Here is an 18828-nt window from a genome sequence, read left to right as displayed (position 1 = left end):
AATAGAAGCATAAATAAGTTGCTACACAACAGCTTGCTTAAACGAATCGCTTTATTGGGTGGTAATTCGCTCAGTTTGCCCATGTATGGTGGAATTAAAATGAATCACTATACAAAGTTGAAATGTTTTATTGCAAAACATAGATTTCTTATCAACTCATTGCATTTATTTTTTTTATCCCTGACAAGTGAATAAGGATTCAACTGTTCACATCATATCACACAATTCCTCAAAAGGTCTCAAAATGCTCAGCGTTGATGATAGTGTATGTAAAAAAATGCAGAAAAATCAATCACAGTGTAAAAAATATATAAATAAACTCCCTCAAGTACTTAATCAGTTTGAGTCAACTGATGCACAGGCTATTTTCTTTCCAAGAATATGCTGTTTGTTTCCTGCCCACACAGGATGTTACTCAGACGTTATGCCGCAGTTATTAGCAAATGCAATCCTGAATCCACTTTAAGTGTCTATGAGCTGCTGAATGTGCAGTTTTAATTCTTCTGGAAGCCCGAGTTCTGTTACCAAGTCCAAGCAGCGTTTCTGCAGCTCTCTGAGACTCTCTCTTTTAGAGAAAGAACCATGAGGGGGAACTCCTGGGGAATCTTTACTCTCTGCTCTGACGTCACAGCATTCACGATTCGCTCCATCTCTCCGACAACAGTCCCCATCATTTGAGCATTTAGATTCTCCACCCTGGTTGGTTTGCTCAACATTTAGGTCCTCCATGTCATCCACCATCTCAGTCACACTAGGTATAGGCCTCTGCTGGGCTTTCCTCATGGCTTCCACCAGTTCATCCTCATGCGTCTCCAATCTCTGGAGGAGATCAGTGACAGAGGCTAACTCGGGGCTTTCAGGCAGCTGAACCTGACACCAGCACCGCAGCGCACTGTGAAGAAGAAGAATACAAATACAGTGTCAGAAACAACAGAAGACTGAAATGAATAATCTTAGTATTGTAGAATCACCAAATAGAAACAACTAAATTATTGTCAGTGATAGGGCTGCACGATATTAGAAAACTTTAACATTGCAATCATTTGTATTTGTGCGATCATTACTGCGATATAATTTCACCACATGACTTCGACATGAGATCGACATGAGTGCATCTCCATAAAATCTAATAAGCAATCTATAAACTTTTTGGGGTTCCCCGACACATTTTCATTGTGTTCGGATAGCATAGTGTGAGTATGCCCTAAGTCTTTTATCGTTTCCCGAGTCTAACGGTTTTCAAGTACAGTAATTGAATGATAAAATTAATTCAATAAAATTTGTTGTAGTAAGGGCACAAATGGTACAATTTCTTATACCTGAATGCTTTTAAAATCATTATACAATCAGAGGCATCAAAAACACAAGTGATAAATTATAAAACAAACTCAACATTGCATACATCCTGCAACGTGACTATTGCGAATGATCACATTGTAATCAATGTTGAAATACTATATTGTGCAGCCCTACGTTGTGATATCAATATTGAAACGATATACTGTGCAGTCCTACGTTGTGATATCAATATTGAAACGATATACTGTGCAGTCCTGCGTTGTGATATCAATATTGAAACGATATATTGTGCAGCCCTAGTCAGTGACTGATTTTCTTTAGGCTCACACAACTCTCTTAAATACGTTTAAACAAAGATTTTATGCTTGACAGCTGTGGCTGAATGATATAATTATTACAGCGTATAAAATATTTGAAGCTTTCCTTATAAATGTTTTTAATTTTCAGTTGAATTTGAGTTTTAGGATTTGTTCACACTTGTAGGTATGTTGAAAATGATACATATAGTCATGGTTTGCTAAGCATCTACACTGTAATTTTTGAGTAAAACAGATTTTATGATGTGCATATTTTGTAACAGACATATAAACCAAGTCAATACTGTGTGCAAAAAAAAAAAAAGTATTATTAGCAGGGCCAGACATAACCTGTGGACATTTTTTTGCTATTTATGCAGAGAATTTTGTACAAAATCTGCAAATTTAAGGAATGATTTTGGGAGTATAATACCTAAACACTTAAAACAAGAATTAAATAGTAAGAACTTTTTAACTTATAAGGTTTACCATGCAAATCTAATTACAGCCCCTTATTTGTTAAACAAAGCAACCTTTTCATGTAAAACATTTACCAAATGACAGAAAATATTTCTTTACAAACAGTATAGTAAACAAATCGTTTAAAGATGTGCATATTAGTAAATAATATTACAGAAATTAAAATAAAACCGAAAAAATATACAATGCTCAGCATATACAAGTACACCCTGCACAAATCTATCATATTTTGAATCGAAAGCTATACAATATTATATTTGTACATATACAGATTAGATTTGTCAGTACTGAAGCCAAATGTGGAGCTTATTTAACAAAATAACTTCGATATCAGTCCAAAAACTAGTAAACCCAAATTTATAAGTTATAGAAAAATATTAAATACAAATTTAAAAGAAAAAGAGGAAATTGTAAAAATTTTGTAGGGTGTATTTTTATTTTTTTTGCAATATTTTGCTTGAAATTAATTGTATTATCTTTTAATTTTTAAAGATGTTTCGTGACTAAATTTGTTTTTAAATAAATATATCCGTTTAAAAAATCTGTTTTGTTTAAATTTTCCAAAATACATTGCCTATGTTCACGGAAAAATTTTATAAAAATGTTAATTTTCAAAATGGGTAGTACTTATCCCCATCCTGTCATCCTGAGCACTGTACATTTACACATATTTACATAGTAAATAAACAGATTCAACAATAGGCTAAAAAAAATCTGTCGAAATCTGTGGATTTCCAATGTGGTCTACTATTGTACATGTGATGTTGATTTTGTTATTGTTTCCATATGGTGTAAAGAAGTGAAAACAACACTAGGATTTCCTATTAAGCGACACACAAAGATTTGCAGCAAAGACACCATTCATCGTCATCACTGCCTGAACTGAATAGTAATGAGCAAGACACAGACAAAAATCTGAGGGCAGGTACACTTGAAGAATTTTGTCCTGTTGTTGGTTTGTTTACTGTTTTTTTTAAATCTGTGTTTTATTCATATTTCAGACCCACCAAAACAGAGTTTGTTTAAAATCTGACTAAGCCAGCTGAAAAGGCTTCTTGTTTAGTTGGAGAGCAGTGTTCAGTCACACACCACTAATAAACAAGAAGTGGTAGAGAGGAAGTCAGTCATTTTCTGTGTTCAGAATGCATAGAATGCAACCATCTGACTGGACGTAATGTATTGCAGTTAAAACTGTAAGCTTCAGGATAAAAATACCAGAGCATTTTGACTAAATGTTATTAGTCCAAATGTTATATGTTATAGTTTATTATTATAATATTCCATTTTCCATATCTGTAATGCCTGTATTTTGGCATTTTTTGCAGTCCACTTAGAATCCAACATGGAAATCAATGTTTTTTTTTTATTTTTTTATTGGCATTGAAATTGGCATTTTATTGGTTTTAAAATTCAAATGGCGTTAACATGCCTGTGTTTTAATTTCTGTAATAAATATGGCTGTCAAGCCAGGATCTTGATTGGGGGTATGTTGTTTACATGAAGAAATCTGTTACAAGTTAAACAAAAATTCTAATAACAATTATATTTTGAATTTAAATAGTTTTTGTCTTGCGTTTACATTAATTTTACATTTGAATAGCCAAAATTACAAGTTTCAGTGTTTTAAATGCGATTATTTTTTTTAAAAAGGTGCAATTTAATTAGTTAATTTTTTTTAATCGATTGACAGCACTAATATATATATATATATATATATATATATATATATATATATATATATATATATATATATATATATATATATATATATATATATATATATATGTGTGTGTTTGTGTGTGTGTGTGTGTTCATATATATTTTGCACAAAGAAACACCCTCATCACATTCTCTGTGAATGTCTAGATTTCCCCATGTGAGTGTACAGTATTTCATCACAATAGGTGTAAAAAGTGTTTAGCAAAAAAGTATTCATAAAAGTTAATGGTAGAAGATTTTTATTGTGTGTGTGAGCATATGTGTTTGAGTGTGCCTATAGTCAGTGTGCGAATTAAACATTGACCATCAGCGGGGTCAAATTTTTTGGTTGTTAGTTTGTGTAAGACATCCTTCAGTCATTTATGTATTCATTTAAAATGACATCTAATTTATTAATAAAACATATTTAAGTTTTCAGTGTTTTGAGACATTTACATTTAGCAGACGCTTTTCTGACCTACACTATCCTCTGATTAGCTATTTCAGAGGTTACTGTAGGTCAAATTATGTGTCTAATTTGACCTTACTTTCAGGCTTTGTGTAGAAACAAACAACTATTTTACAAGAAAACAGTCTTGTAAACACTTAGGGCCCTATCATACACCTGGCACAATAAGGCACAAGATGTGTTTTCCCCAACGTGTTTCTATTTTGTTTTCCACCATGTTGTTTAAATAGCAAATTCATTTACGCCACTTTGTGGACTCATGGGTGTTGCGGTCTAGAAAAGGTGTGTTGTGCGCATTGTTGGTGCGTTGCTATTTAGAGCAACTAAAATAGACAGTGCAATAGTCCAGCTAAAAGCAGGTCCAAAGTCCAGCTCAGAGCGCTTTTGTTATGCACCTCACTTACACATTGCTTAATACAGCAATACGCAATTTTTTTTAATATATGTAAAGATATCTAAGGAATAAAATATTACAAAAATTATTATTTTCTACATGAATATAAAAACCACTGCCTCCATGCCTTCTTCGTCACACATTATTTTTTTTTTTAGTTTATTGACAACAACTTGCTTTTGTATAGTGTTATTATCAGTAGAAGTTTTTATAAGCATATTTATATATTTTTTTTTTTTATTAAAAACAAGCTTAGATTTGGCCACCTGTCAGAATTTGGACCATATGGAGCACAGCATGTGTGTTTGGATATAAAGTGACCACACTTCGTTATTATTGCTCATTTATTCGTACTGAATTTAGAAATAGTTTTGAAACAAATATCTGCGCTTGAACAAAATGAATTATGTAGGCTAATGTATGTCTGTGCATAGAACACCGTTTCCATATCCATGAAAAGAGAGAAGTGAAATTAAGGGCCGAATGGAGGAGGGTCATTCTTTTCCTTGCGCTGCAGATGCTCTGTTTAACTGTTTTCTCGCTAGTGAAGTGTTCAGTTTTTTTCAATTACAAAGTCCGTCATACAAATAGCAAATGCGCCATGGCGTGACGCAACTGACTCTTAAAGGGAATGGGAGACGAGATTCCGATTGGTTTATTCTCAAAACACACTCATAGCACATTAGGAGATTAAGCACAACCCTATTAAACCATGCGCCGCAGTGCAGTACGTATTTTACCGTCCTTAAAACTGCAAAAGTGAATTTGGACACGGCCTTAATGCTTTTGCACACTGTGCTTTAGACTTTGTGCCTAGATCGTCAAAATAGAGCCCTTACGGTGTCTATCGGAGCACTAGATCTGCAGTTTCAATCTGTTAAATGAATGTTTATTCTTGCATAGACTGATTAGCGCTAATATCCATTCAAAATGGTATTAACCATAAAAAGGGTGGTCAAATGCATATATTTTATTATTTTATTAAATATTATTATTTAAAATACAGATCAGAGAAACAATTTTTCAGTAATAAAGGGCTTACCCCCATATATCTCGTTTTCATGTCCTTCAGGGGGGGATCTAGCATAAATTAGGGGGGTCAATCCCCCTCAAACCCCCCTGTAATTTGCACCATGCCTATAGTTTATTTGGTGTAAAAATGTTTTTTTTTTTTAGCTGGCGGTTCACAATTGTACCCTAAATATGAACAGTATTCATGAAAACAAGAAGATGTGATTCATTTTTTATAATGTTGGTGTCATTTTAAAAGAAGTCACCAAATTTTGGATAAAATTTAAGGTTTATTTCTCCTGTTAAAATGTATTGAAACTGGCAACATTTAATTGTTTACTTTAATATTTATAATTAATGACATTCATACTTTTGACTACCAGAACATTTTGAGAATGTAGTTACAATAAATTAGCCTTACTTCTGCAATTCTGTTGGCTAGTATTGTTGGTTACTCTCATAATTATGCCATTGTTATGTGAATTTCACATAACAAATATGTATAATAACAGTAAAGTATAATAATTAAAATAATTTGTAAGAACTGCAAAATTAAGTATCACTCCTACTAAATGTATCTAAAAAGCTGTCTGACTATCTAAAAAGTCTCACTGACGGTGTACTAAAAGAAACCTTGAAATAATGACAAATAAGACAAAAGCACCTACTTACCTTATGATTCCTTTGAGCTGACCGATGACTGTCATTTTAGTGGCTCCTTCTCTGTATCCCATGTTGAAACCAGCCTGTAGTGACGCTTCTTTCCCTGCATCAATGCCTTCTCTGAAACCATCCTGACAGAAAACCACATGGCAGTCGTTTCTAGACTGCGCTGCTTTCTCTTGCTATACACCCTGATTGTTGCTTTTGTCATCGGTTTTTGTAAAGACTTACAACCAACATATGAACGGTCTCATTTACATTCTAATAAAATAATAGATTTTAAAAAAGGATTTCAGTACACACAACGATTTAAGTAAAAGGTTCGACGTTCATAAAGGACTGTTCACATACCTTTACGCGTTTTTCCATGTTGTATTTCCATTCTTTGTTCTGCAGACTAATATCATCCACATCCTCGTCGAACACTTCCTCGCTAGAAGCCACTGATTTCAGCCACGACATGATGTTACCAGTCAACGAATGGCGATGGTTAATTTCACTGACAGCGAACTCAACCTAAAGAAGGCGTCCGAAGAGTAAGAGATGCTTGTTTCGGCCTGTGACAGGAACCATAAACCATATTCACATCCACGTGGTCATGTGACTGACGTCATTAGAGTGCATATTAAGCGCTTTTCTTCTTCTGGTCGCTTCTGGGCTTATTTGCTCAGTATGTCGCCCCTGCTGGTCTGCCCGTGAAGAGCATGATTTTATTTAACCTGTGACTTCACAAACGTTTAACATAATACTTTTGTGTACAATATCCTGTTCACATTTTTACATTTTAAATTTTTAATTGTATATTATCTGTGTTTAATGATGTTGACAATGTTTTAAGTTACAAACTATTTATGAATCTCCATAACTTCTGCAACTTTCCATATTTAATACCTTAATAAAAGCTATTGCAGCTGGCTTAAAATAATAAGCCAAAAGTTATCTTCTGTTTAATAAAGCTAGTAGTGATATTCCAGATATTTGGGTTGCATTGATATCTTAGATCGGAAATTCATTCATTTTCTTTTTGGCTTATTAGTCCCTTTATTAATCTGGGGTCGCCACAGCGGAATGAACTGCCGACCAATCCAGCACACATTCCATGCAGCAGATGCCCTTCCAGCGGCAACCCGTCACTTGGAATCACCCATGCACTCTCATTTACACACATACACAATGGACAATTTGAGTAAACTGATTGAAACCATTTAAGTTCAAAAACTAATCCGAATGAGTACTGTGAACTTAATCTAGTTGAGTAAACGGAGCAATTTTAGCACAGTAAAACCCAATAAATAAAGAGAACTCAAACCAATTGAGTACTGTAAAACCCAATAAGTAAAGGCAACTCAAACTGTTTGAGGAAACCGATTGCTACGAATCATTTGAGTAAAAAAACAAATCTATATGAATACTGTGAACTTACTTCATTTAGGTTGAAGTCATGTGGTATTTAATTAACTCATTCTCTTTAACACAGAGTTTAAAACTCTTTTAGATTGAGTAGAATTAACTTTTAGTAATTTTTGACGCTTATTTCATTTGATAAAGTGGACTGTTAATCAGGTTCACAAAATATTTCAACAGAAGAGAAGAATTACCCCCAGAGGTAAATTCATCTGGGGTTCCTTTATATAAGATGTGAGCTGGAGAAAGGCCTGGCTTTGGGCAAATAAATTTGGTATAAGGTTAAAGAGATTCATTAAGCCTCCACAATTTCGCTCAAAATTTACCCTGTCAATTTATCTTCATCAAATATGCTGATGTTGATGCGTCTTGTTCATTTTGTGGATTTGTTGAAGAAACAGCTCCCTATTTCGTCACCTTGCAATTATAAGGTTTTATCTTCTGAATAATTTTGAGATATTGAGCTTTAAAGTTTTTGCATTCCAGCAAATGTTATGTGTGTAACATTTGTTTTTTTTAATAAAAAGTCTTAAAATGTAAACAAGTTATAAAAAAAACATCTGATAATGTAAATAAGTTGTAATTTAATAAGAATATGTCAATAACTCAATTTTAACAAAATTAGATAGTCAGATAGAACCTATACTTCTACTATACTTCTTCTTATACTTCTTATGTGGCATAACAAAAAGATTTTGGATTGAGTTAAGTTTCTATGTTTTTAAGTTTACAAATTTGGCACACTTTTGTCCTCAGAGATATTTTTTTACTTTAAAATCCCATTTTTTTGGTCTATTGAATACACTGTTAACTTTTTATAATGCAAATGTTTTTAAGCATAAATTACTTAAATCTCCTTTGTATTTTTCCCTTTTTTTTTTGCTGAATTTGACTCTCACCTTCTCTCTCTTAGACTAAAAATAAGAAAAATTGCTAAATTTTTGACACATCATGACAACCTTTTTAAGGACACATAAACCCTTGTTGATTTATATTTTCTCTATTTTCTTGTTCTTGTTATTATTTCTTTTACTCTGTATTTACAATTAAGAATTGTCATATTTCCCTGTTAATGTTAAGTTTGACATTACAAAATGTAAATACGATTGAAATAAACAAGCTAATCAAAAAAAAAGATAAAAGAAAAAAAGCTGTGTCAAAAATGTAAATAAATGCAATAAATAATAATAAAAAATGTAAACAAACAAAAAACAAATTAGATTAAAATGAATAATCCAATGTGATGTAAATGAATAAAACATATATTAAAATAGGCATATAAATCAATAATAATGTATAACATAAATTTACTACAATTCAATAGAATATTATTGTTATTATTATCATTATTGTTGTTATGATTATTAGTATTATTAGTATTTAATAATAAACTATACAAATGGCTTTTTGTATAGGTATATAAATCAATAATATTTAAGACCTATGTATAACATCAACTTATTGCAATTCCCAGTATAAATAGATTATTATTATTATTATTATTACTATTATTATTATTATTATTATTATTATTATTATTATTATTATTATTATTATTTATCAGTAAACTATATAGATGACATTTTGGTATAGGCATATCAATAATATTTAAGACCTATGTATAACATAAATTTATTGCAATTCCCAGTATAAATAGATATAATAATAATAATAATAATAATAACAATAATTATAATAATAATAATAATAATGAAAAAACCTATTGAGATGCGTTTTACATTTTAAGATTATGAAGTCCTAAAAAGGCAACTATAAAAACTGTACTGTAGTATAAAACCGCTAGATGACGCTAAATACATAATAATTTGTGTTTGGTTTCGAGAGGGGGTTGAGCTGATGATCTGTCCGAGTCCTCTATGAGTTAGCCTTGTTGTAATGAATCGACCGGGGAGCCAGAGCACCCGGAGGAGACCCACGTGAACACGGGGAGAACATGCAAAGTCCACAGAGTAATGCCAACTGACCCAGCCGAGGCTCGAACCAGCGACCTTCTTGCTATGAGGGGATCGTGCATTGCGCCCTGTGATAATATATCTATAATGTAGTTTTTTTTAAGGACAAAAATACAATTCTGCTGCCACATTAAATAAATTAAAACTGAAATTGCATAAGGAATCAGAGCAGAATGCGAATTCAAACGTCTCGGTCAATAGCCAATAATAAGTGTGAACAGTTTATCGGAAATGAAAGAATCTGACGATGGTCATTAGACAAACAATACATGGAACAATTTAGATTATTGAAAGACCCATTAAATCAATACTTCAAGTGTCAACATCACTTAAGCAACACCACTTTATTTCTCAAAAGTGTCATGTTTAATGAGAAATCTAATTAGTTTGGCTTGTCGAAGCTATTATGCTACATATGCTAAACAGAGCGGTTATTATAATGTGAAGATGAATCCACCTCGACAGAACTGTGACCTTTACAATTATGCTAATTAAAACGCTTCATTCATCTCCACTGCTATTTTGGGAAAGGGATAATTTTCAGGTATGCAACTTTCAAAATGAGTCGTTTGTCATCCTGGTGCCTTGCACAACAGTGAATAGTGCTTGATCCTGGTTATAAATTATGTCTCATAAAGGGCCCAATTTTTACAAGCCGGTGTGATGGTTCAGACAGTGAAGTGGCCCAGCAGGTGAGAGTTTTATGAGAAGAGAATCATCCTCTGTTGCCCAGTGGGTAGAAATGTATCCATTTAGGGTTCTTTTCCTCACCGTTAGCACTTTGTTCAGTGCTGATATCAGTGTGGAAAATCCAAATTCATCACAGGTGCCGGGAACCCTCAGGAATCCATGGTGAAATTTAATTGAAAAACCACCACAGAGTGATGTTACTCTGTGGAAAAGTTAAGCAGCTAAGCAAGTTTCAGCTTATAGAAGACTTTCAGAAAAGAAGTAACAGAGATTATGACATTTAAAACGTAAATGTACTATTCATTTCTTAATAAAAATGTATCTATATTTAAATAAGTTGTATAGGTATATAAATATAATATATTAATTATAAATGAAGGAGAATTAATTCTAAACTTGGCAGAAAATCAATATGATTCATTAATATTTGGAATAGGCTTAAATAACATTCATTTATACTGCATGTTTGATTTTAAAGAGTAAGCATTTTTTATATTAAACATTTATAAATACGCAAATAATATATTAGTAAATTATGCATCAGGAAACAATTTAGGTCACACTTTAGAATAAGGTTTATTTAGCTAATGTATTTACTAATATGAACTAAGACTGACCAATATATGTACATTATTTATTAATAAACCAAAAAACAGAAATGTGTGCACATCTGAGATTCTCAAAGGGAGGTGTTCGATCAAAAACACAGTGGAAAAAGTCCAAAGAAAATCGGCAAGAGGCCACTTTACCTCTCAAAATTGTTTTTTATTGTAACTATTAACAATGACAATAATAACTGTTACAATAAACGTTTTTGAGAGCTAGTGCTGCAGTGTGCTGGTTTTCTTTTTACAAAATCCAAAGTAAAATCCAATTATAAAATTAGGTCTTTATTTTTAGATCTTGTCATTTAAAATCCATCTTCTATTTCTTATTGGAACAACATTTTTAAAGATATTAAATGGTTGTATGTTTGGTCACTCCCCCAGAATTAAAAAAAAAAAGTAAAATTAAAGAAATGTTTTTTTGTTTTTTTTATTCATAGATTTTATCCAGTAAAACAATTTTTACAAAAATTCTGAAATGCCATTAAAGTCTTGTTCTTTCTGTGAGACTTCTTCTGAGTCTGTTGAACAATTTCTTAATTCAACTTTTTGTAAAAACCTCATTTAATTATTAGAAAGTTTTATATATATATATATATATATATATATATATATATATATATATATATATATATATATATATATATATATATATACATACATAAATGCAAATATACTCAATGTAAGCTAAAATTTGTATTTTTTTAACAAGAATTGGAACTGTACTTAAAAACCATAGTTCACCAGTCTAATAACAAGAAATTAAAACGTATCAAACATGTGCTTTATTTAATATTCTGCATTAATTTGTATTATTTTTCATGTGCCCTCATTTATATATTTATTTTTGTTTCTTTTTCTTTCTCATTGTCTTTCTTTTGCTTTACCTTTATTATATTTATTTAAAATTGCCACACTTCGCTTGTTGCAAAAAGTAATATTTGTATGGCATGTACTTCTGTCTGTTTGTACTTCCATCTGTTGTAATTGCCTATTTTGATTGCAGTAAAAAAAAAAATGTTGTTAACATGAACAAACAATGACTAACTTTTATTTTCATCAACTGACCCGAACAAAATAAATCAATTCATGAATAAATACTTTAACTTATGTTTTATGCATTGTTAGTTCATGTTAATGAATACATTAACTAACATTAATTAATGGAACTTTATTGTAAAGAGGTATTATTTTACCTCAAGATTGACTTTCAAAAAGCATATTCAATTATAGATATCTAAGTTTAATTCAAATGGGCATATTTTGTTAATCTGTTTGACTCAGTTAATAGGTACAGTAATTATAAATAATGGTAAATATTAAAATGTATAAATAATCTGACACATATTCATTTTGGTATAAGAACTAAAAAAATTATTCACTCACTGTGTCTTTAAAAATTACTTCGAAAATAATGTCTACATATATTTGAAAACATTTTAAAATAAATAATCTGATTCGTCTTTTTTTAGGTCAGTTTCTATGTAATAAAGCATGTATTGATTGTCTGTTTATTTAAATGTTGAGTAAAGTGTTTGATAAAGGAAGTATAACAGTAGAAGGGATTGGCTTTACTATAATATTATAATTATAATATGCCTACATAAATAAGTTAAAATGAATGCATATAAAAAAATATATAGTTCTAACACTGATTATTCTTTTAAAGCATGTTATCTTCTGGAGCAATATTTAGTTTTTTTCCTCTTCATCTTTTGTACTCAGGTTCTGGAGATACGCTACAAGTGATGACAAACACATTACTCTCATCAATATTGCATTTTCCCTTTCTTTCCTGCGCACCACAGAGACAAAGAAAAGAGGTCCCTGCTTTATTTTAAGATGGGCTATTCTTCATCTCGCGCTTTAAGGGAACACACAGGAGAGATGCAGCCAGTGGACAAATGCATTTCACCTTGCACAGAGTGCATTTGCAGGAGCCGGACAACAATGGCCCAGAGAATACTCGGGAGGACCGCGGCGAAGGCCTGAAAATGGATTCCGAGGGGCCTGCATGCGGATGCCAGGCTTTCTGCCGCCACACCTTCCTCCAGCACGGCGCTCTTGCTTCCTCGCTCTCTCTCGCTCGCTCTCCAGGAGAGCAAAACAAGCAGCCGGGGCAATCACCTGACACATTTCCATCCAATTTCCACTGCCGAATGTGTTCATTTTCGGCCCTAATGGCATGTCATTTCAGCGGAGCCTTTGGTCAAGAATTAATCCTGGAATCAAAACAGATTTTCCGGGGAGCAATCTTCCATCAAGTATTGATTTTTTTACACTCACAGAGCCTGTACTCCCTAATTTAACCTGACAGCACACTGCACAATGGACTAGAGAGCACCTTGGCGACTCGCAGAGGGAACTCTCTTGCGTTTTCTCTTTCTCTCTTGCTCCCACTTTTCACCCTCTCACCCCCCTCCCCCCTCCTCCCCACCTCCACCTCCTTTTGAGCAGCTTTTCAAAAAGTCAGAGAGAAAAGGAGAATTTCCAGGAGAGAGCTTTAAAAACAAAGGACTTTGCGATGGTTACGTGCAAGGATGATGGGAGATGCAGTCACTGTTTTACCTCTAATTATGCTTTCAAGCGCACCGCGTCTGAGGCGTGGAGCAGCGAGAAGGGCTCTAGGAGAAGGAAAAGAGGGAAATTAAAAGAAAGAAGAAAAGGGGGAAAGAGAGAGGAGTGTTTTCCAGGGGCTATCAGGTATCATTATGGGCCTGTTGACATCCAGGACTCTCTGTGCAATGCACCTCTAAGATTTTCTCCTCCTCCTGCAGCCATTTTCTTGCTCTGAGTGGGTGAAAAGGGTTTCATCAGGGCCTGGAGTGGAGAAGAGGGGGGACAGGAGAGTCCGAATGTTCAGGGTGCAGCTGACCACTAATGAGTGGACCCTCCTGAAAGGGCTTCCAAAATCCACTATAGCCTCAACCTGTCTCCTGGCAGAGGTTTTCCAGCTCATTTTGACACTCTTGTTGTTTCTCGGTTGACACAGAGAAGTCTTTAAAGTGATCCCTAATGCTGTTTTAGTGACTTCGTTAAATCTAAAACTATGTCATGTATAATAAAAATGACGTGTGCTAAATTAAAGAAATATTAAAAGGGATTGTTTGCCCAGTAAATAAAAATTAACTCATCATTTACTTACCCTCGTGTGGTATCTAGACATGGGACGATAGCCGTTTTGAAGGGACCGCTGTTTGGAAAAGTCAATGTTTTAAACCGCCAAGATTTTCTGTTATATCGTTCCTATATGTAAGTATATGTAATATTTTTGTTTTACGTTTTATTTCATTTTTAGTACAACAGTATCTCCAGCAGAAAAGATATCCAAAGTTGCCATTTTAAATTGTAATGAAATCTGTGATTCATTTGTATTATTTAGACACGTTTACTGTTCCAAAATATTTTAAATGTTTCTCAAAATAAAATATATATTGTGTTTAAAGGGGGGGAGGTTGTTGTTTTCTACCCAGACATTTAAAAAGAACATGTTTTGGAGCAGTAATCACAATGCGGTGAAACCATGTTTTATCGGAGGTTATCATACTATCAGAATCCTACCGGCCCATGCCTAGTCGTAACCATTGACTTTGATAGTAAGAAATGGTTACAGGCTTCCAACAGGAAAATCTATAAGTAAATGATGACAGATTTTTTAGTTTTGGGTGAACTATTACTTTTAAGATTGACATGAAATGAAAATGTCATATTCAGTAAGTCATAAGTTAAACTTTTAGTCATCATTTGCTCACACTTTAGAACAATACATTACTGTATTGTCAATGCCACATCATTCTTTTTCATACCTCAAAAAGTAATGTTAAGGATGTGGCTGACACATTATTTAAATGTACAATTCACACTCTTAACAAATCAATAACTAAGAATAGCTTAACAAACTACAAATTAGCTGCTTATTTTTAGTAGTAATAGGGTTTAGGTAGATTTTGGTAGGATTAGGGAAGTAGAACAAGATCACTTTATAAGTACTAATAAACAGCTACAATCTTATAAGCAGGTGATTGTTCCTTAATCTAAAGTGTTACCAAAATATCTAGTTTGTTTTGGTTGTAAACAATGGCAGTAAATATTGACAAGCATTACACTTAAAAAAAAAAAAAATCAAAGATTCAAACGAATGGTCCCATGGAAGTGTCCTGGGACTGCCGGTTGCAACCCAGGCTCATTCTGATAACGTACCCCTACATTTCTGGAGAGAGCAAAATATGTCCCTGGAGCTATGTTTTTTTTATTTTTATTTTTTATTATTATTGTTTTTTTTTTTTTGCAGTTTTACTAAGCAATCCAGAAAAAGAAAGAAAAAAAGCCTGATTTTTAACATGTTTTCAGAATTTACTTTATTCTCCAACCCATGTACAGAATTTATTAATCATAGTTCAACATTCAGTGGTGATTTCTTAGAAAATGTTTGGGGAATTTCAATAGACACCTGACAAAGATCAACTCAAGCAGGTTAATAATATGTGAAGTTGTTGATACACTGTAAAACCCAACAGTCAACTTTATCAACTGAAATGAGTGTACAGTAGGTGAGAGTTCAAAGTGACTATTACCGCCGCGTTATATACCGCCGCCGTTTGAAATAGGAGCCGCTTTGTTTTTACTGTATGACCGCAGTTTGTGAATGAGCCGCCAGGGGTCGCAAAGGGACGGGATGCAAACCGACAGAAATAGCCCACACAGCAACCTTAAATATGCTATTGTGCTTGTAAATGAGATTAAACAATAAGTCAAAGCCTTATAATTCCTTTATTAATCATTTAAAATTTGTTAACACGATTTATTGTTATTCTAAACTTTTTAAGTGCAAAGAGGTTGCTTTCACTTTAGTTGTCTTTCATTTCTTCAATTCTATTTTCCAAAACGAATCCTCTTTGCACTTAAAAAGTTTACAATAAACCAGGTAAACAAATTTTAAATGTAAGTTGAGGTGATCGCAAGTTCACAACTGTGAGGTGATGTGCTCTACCGGCAGGATAATCTATATTATTTTGCTGTTTTTCATATGCGCACGTTTAAGATTTGAGATAATAACATTGCCATGATAGTCAAAGAAATCAAAACATTATTTTCACCCCAACGCAATTTAATCGGGCACTGAAGGCTAATAACTTAATTCTTATATTTGCTTTTTGACTTCTCACCATGTATCTTTTCTACAGCATAGTATAGTGTAAGAGCATGTCTATTACCAGAAAAACTAAATTAAAATTATATTTTAATTGAACACATCACATCACACACAGTAAGCTACGCCTACAGAACAGTCTGTTTAGCATTGTGAAAAGGCAAAGCTGAATATCTGTGGTTAAAGTGTGGCGGCACAAGGAACACATTGAAGTAGTAACATCTGTAATTAACTCAAAATTTACTAAAAGTTAATTCTACTCATTTGAATAGAGTTTTAAAATTAGTGTTAAAGGTAATGAGTTAATTAAATAGCTTATTACTACAACTTAAATGGAGTACTCATATATATATATATATATATATATATATATATATATATATATATATATATATATATATATTTTTTTTTTTTTTTTACTCAAATGGTTTGCTGCAATCGGTTGCTTTAAACGGTTTGTGTTGCCTTAACTTATTGAGTTTTACAGTACTCAGTTGGTTTGATCTCATTTATTGGGTTTTACTGTGCTAAAATTGCTTCATGTACTCAAATAGATTAAGTTCACAGTACTTATTAGGATTAGTTTTTTCACTTAAATGGTTTGTTGCAATTGATTTCCTCAAGTGGTTTGAGTTACCCTAACTTATTGGGTTTTACAGTGTACCAATGTATTATTTAAATTCAAATTTAGGCTTGCTAACATTAATTAATGCACTGTGCGTTAAAATGAACTTTATTTCCATTAACCAACATTTGCAAAGATAAATAAATACTGTAATGAATGTGTTGTTTATTGTTTCTTTATGTTTGTAAATACATTAAGATGAATTAAGTAAATTAATATTCAATAAAATAGTTTTCTGTTTTGGTGCAAAAACATTGGACACTTCACATTTGTAGTGTGGTTCTCTTTGAAGAAACCTTTTTTTTCTATTTTAATTTTTTTTTTCATAAAACAATTGATGAAAATTATGCAAAAATTAATTTTTCCAACCCAGGCTCTTCCTGAAAACATACCCCTGTATTTAGGAGGTACATTATTTTGCAGTTTTTGTTTTGCGCAAAGAAGCCGCTGTGTATGCTTTTAGAGATCTCAAATTTCTGTCACGAGTGCCAGTTGTGCCTGCTGTTTTTGCGTAAATCCACTAGAGGCCGCTGTCGACTGACTCACTGATCAACTGACCCACCCTCCCCCTTGCCTAAACCCAACCAATAGTGTTTTCAAAAGCACAGATTGACCCGACCACCCACTTCCCTAAACCCAACCGACGGTTTTAAAAAGCAATCCAGAAAAATAAAAGCCCTTGTTTGATTTTTACCACATTTTCAGATTTTACCACATTCTCACCCTGTTATTAACTTGTTTGCTTATTTTTATTTTTTGGCTTCTGTTTTTGTCTTACCCGCTTTCTGAAACCGTTCTTTGCTGAACTCGAACCCCTCATCATGGCTAACTCCTCTCTGCGTTTGAAATCAGCCAGCATATATGGCAAGCTAACTGGAAAAACTGGTAACAGCAGGAAAGCCGTCCATATGAAAGTAATCAGTCAGCTGGTGAGTGTGAAAAGGAATGGCGTCATACCACCCCATATTGTTCGTTTTAAAGCAAAATGCAGCCGTACATACTTCTGACTACATAATTTGCGATATCCAGAAACGTATATAGGGCTACGTTTTCAAAATAAGTCAGTGTTAAAATTATTAAATGAAAAACAGGCCTATTTGTTATCAACAGAAAACAACTAATGCATACATTTTTGAAATCTTTCAGGTAGTAGCTATACAGCATTTTGCATTGCATCCTGGAGCTCAGGGCATTTTGTTGTTGGCCGCTCTCACCTCAAAGTTCTACTTACTGAACGCTAAAACGCGGCTTTAGCTGCTAAAGATAAATGGAGCGGAGGGCAATTGGATCTGTTGTCCCAGTCACATCTCCATCAGCATCAGAGGCAGGGGCATTATTTACCCTGTTGATAATGGAGAGGAGAGATGGACGGAGGGAGAGCGTTGGGACGGGAGCCCATCCACTGACACCTCAGACAGGCTGTGAGCATCGGTAATTGCCCCTCCGGAGGCAACAAGGTGTGCACAAACAGCCGAGATGCCTGAGTGGCTATATATTTGTGTATGCGCCTCGGAGTGTGCAAGGTAGACGCGTTTGAGGTATATGGCGACAGTTCATTTTCAGAGAACATCGTCCTGCCACACGTCCAGCACTGAGGAGATAAGCCAAGAGAGCACCTTGCCGCTGATGGAAAAACAAAAAGAACAATTTAAAAGCATCGGGATCGCACAAACACACGCACACATTCACCCGCAGCCGAATATTCTCTCTCACTTTCCTTTTCAGAGTGTCTTGACTGATATTGAACAGTAATCCATTTGAGCTGCTGACATTTCATAATGTTTTCTTCTCTCTTGTCTTCCTTCTCTCTTTCTCTCTCAGGGCAATTTCTGACACTTGGAAGTTGAGCAGAAACGTGTTCCACTGAAGCAAGCAGTAAATATGAGAGGATTCTGCTTTTGAAAAGCAGCGTGAAGTCTAGCGTGAGGATAATTATTGCTTTCACTGCCCTGAACAAATCGATCCAGATACGGCGCATTATCGAGACCTCTGCTTTTAGGAGAAGTTGGTCCACAAGCAGGACGCGCTTCTGCTTTTCATAAAGGATAAGAAAACATTACGGAAAGCAGAAT

General features: G+C 33.5%; 1 protein-coding gene and 1 long non-coding RNA gene across 3 annotated transcripts; one reads left to right on the top strand and one right to left on the bottom strand.

The window, feature by feature from the left end:
• Positions 1 to 33: 33 nt before the first annotated feature.
• Positions 34 to 6919, bottom strand: otulina (OTU deubiquitinase with linear linkage specificity a). 2 transcript variants are annotated; one of them, XM_087308378.1, is made up of 3 exons: positions 6662 to 6919; positions 6320 to 6571; positions 34 to 892 (listed from the first exon to the last, which is right to left on the bottom strand). In XM_087308378.1, exons 2-3 carry the CDS (start codon positions 6379 to 6381, stop codon positions 463 to 465), a joined length of 492 nt encoding a protein of 163 aa, XP_087164504.1. In that variant the 5' UTR covers positions 6382 to 6571; positions 6662 to 6919; the 3' UTR covers positions 34 to 462.
• Positions 6920 to 9649: 2730 nt separating this feature from the next.
• LOC141380827 (uncharacterized) lies at positions 9650 to 15291 on the top strand. Its single transcript, XR_015524786.1, has 3 exons — positions 9650 to 10231; positions 10326 to 10379; positions 12708 to 15291. It is a non-coding gene; the product is annotated as an uncharacterized LOC141380827 (long non-coding RNA).
• Positions 15292 to 18828: the final 3537 nt, after the last annotated feature.

Source organism: Danio rerio, chromosome 24 (assembly GCF_052040795.2).
Source record: "Danio rerio strain M-AB ecotype USA chromosome 24, GRCz13ab, whole genome shotgun sequence".
In the NCBI taxonomy this organism is placed as follows: domain Eukaryota; kingdom Metazoa; phylum Chordata; class Actinopteri; order Cypriniformes; family Danionidae; genus Danio; species Danio rerio.
This window is presented reverse-complemented; position numbering and strand designations above follow the sequence as displayed.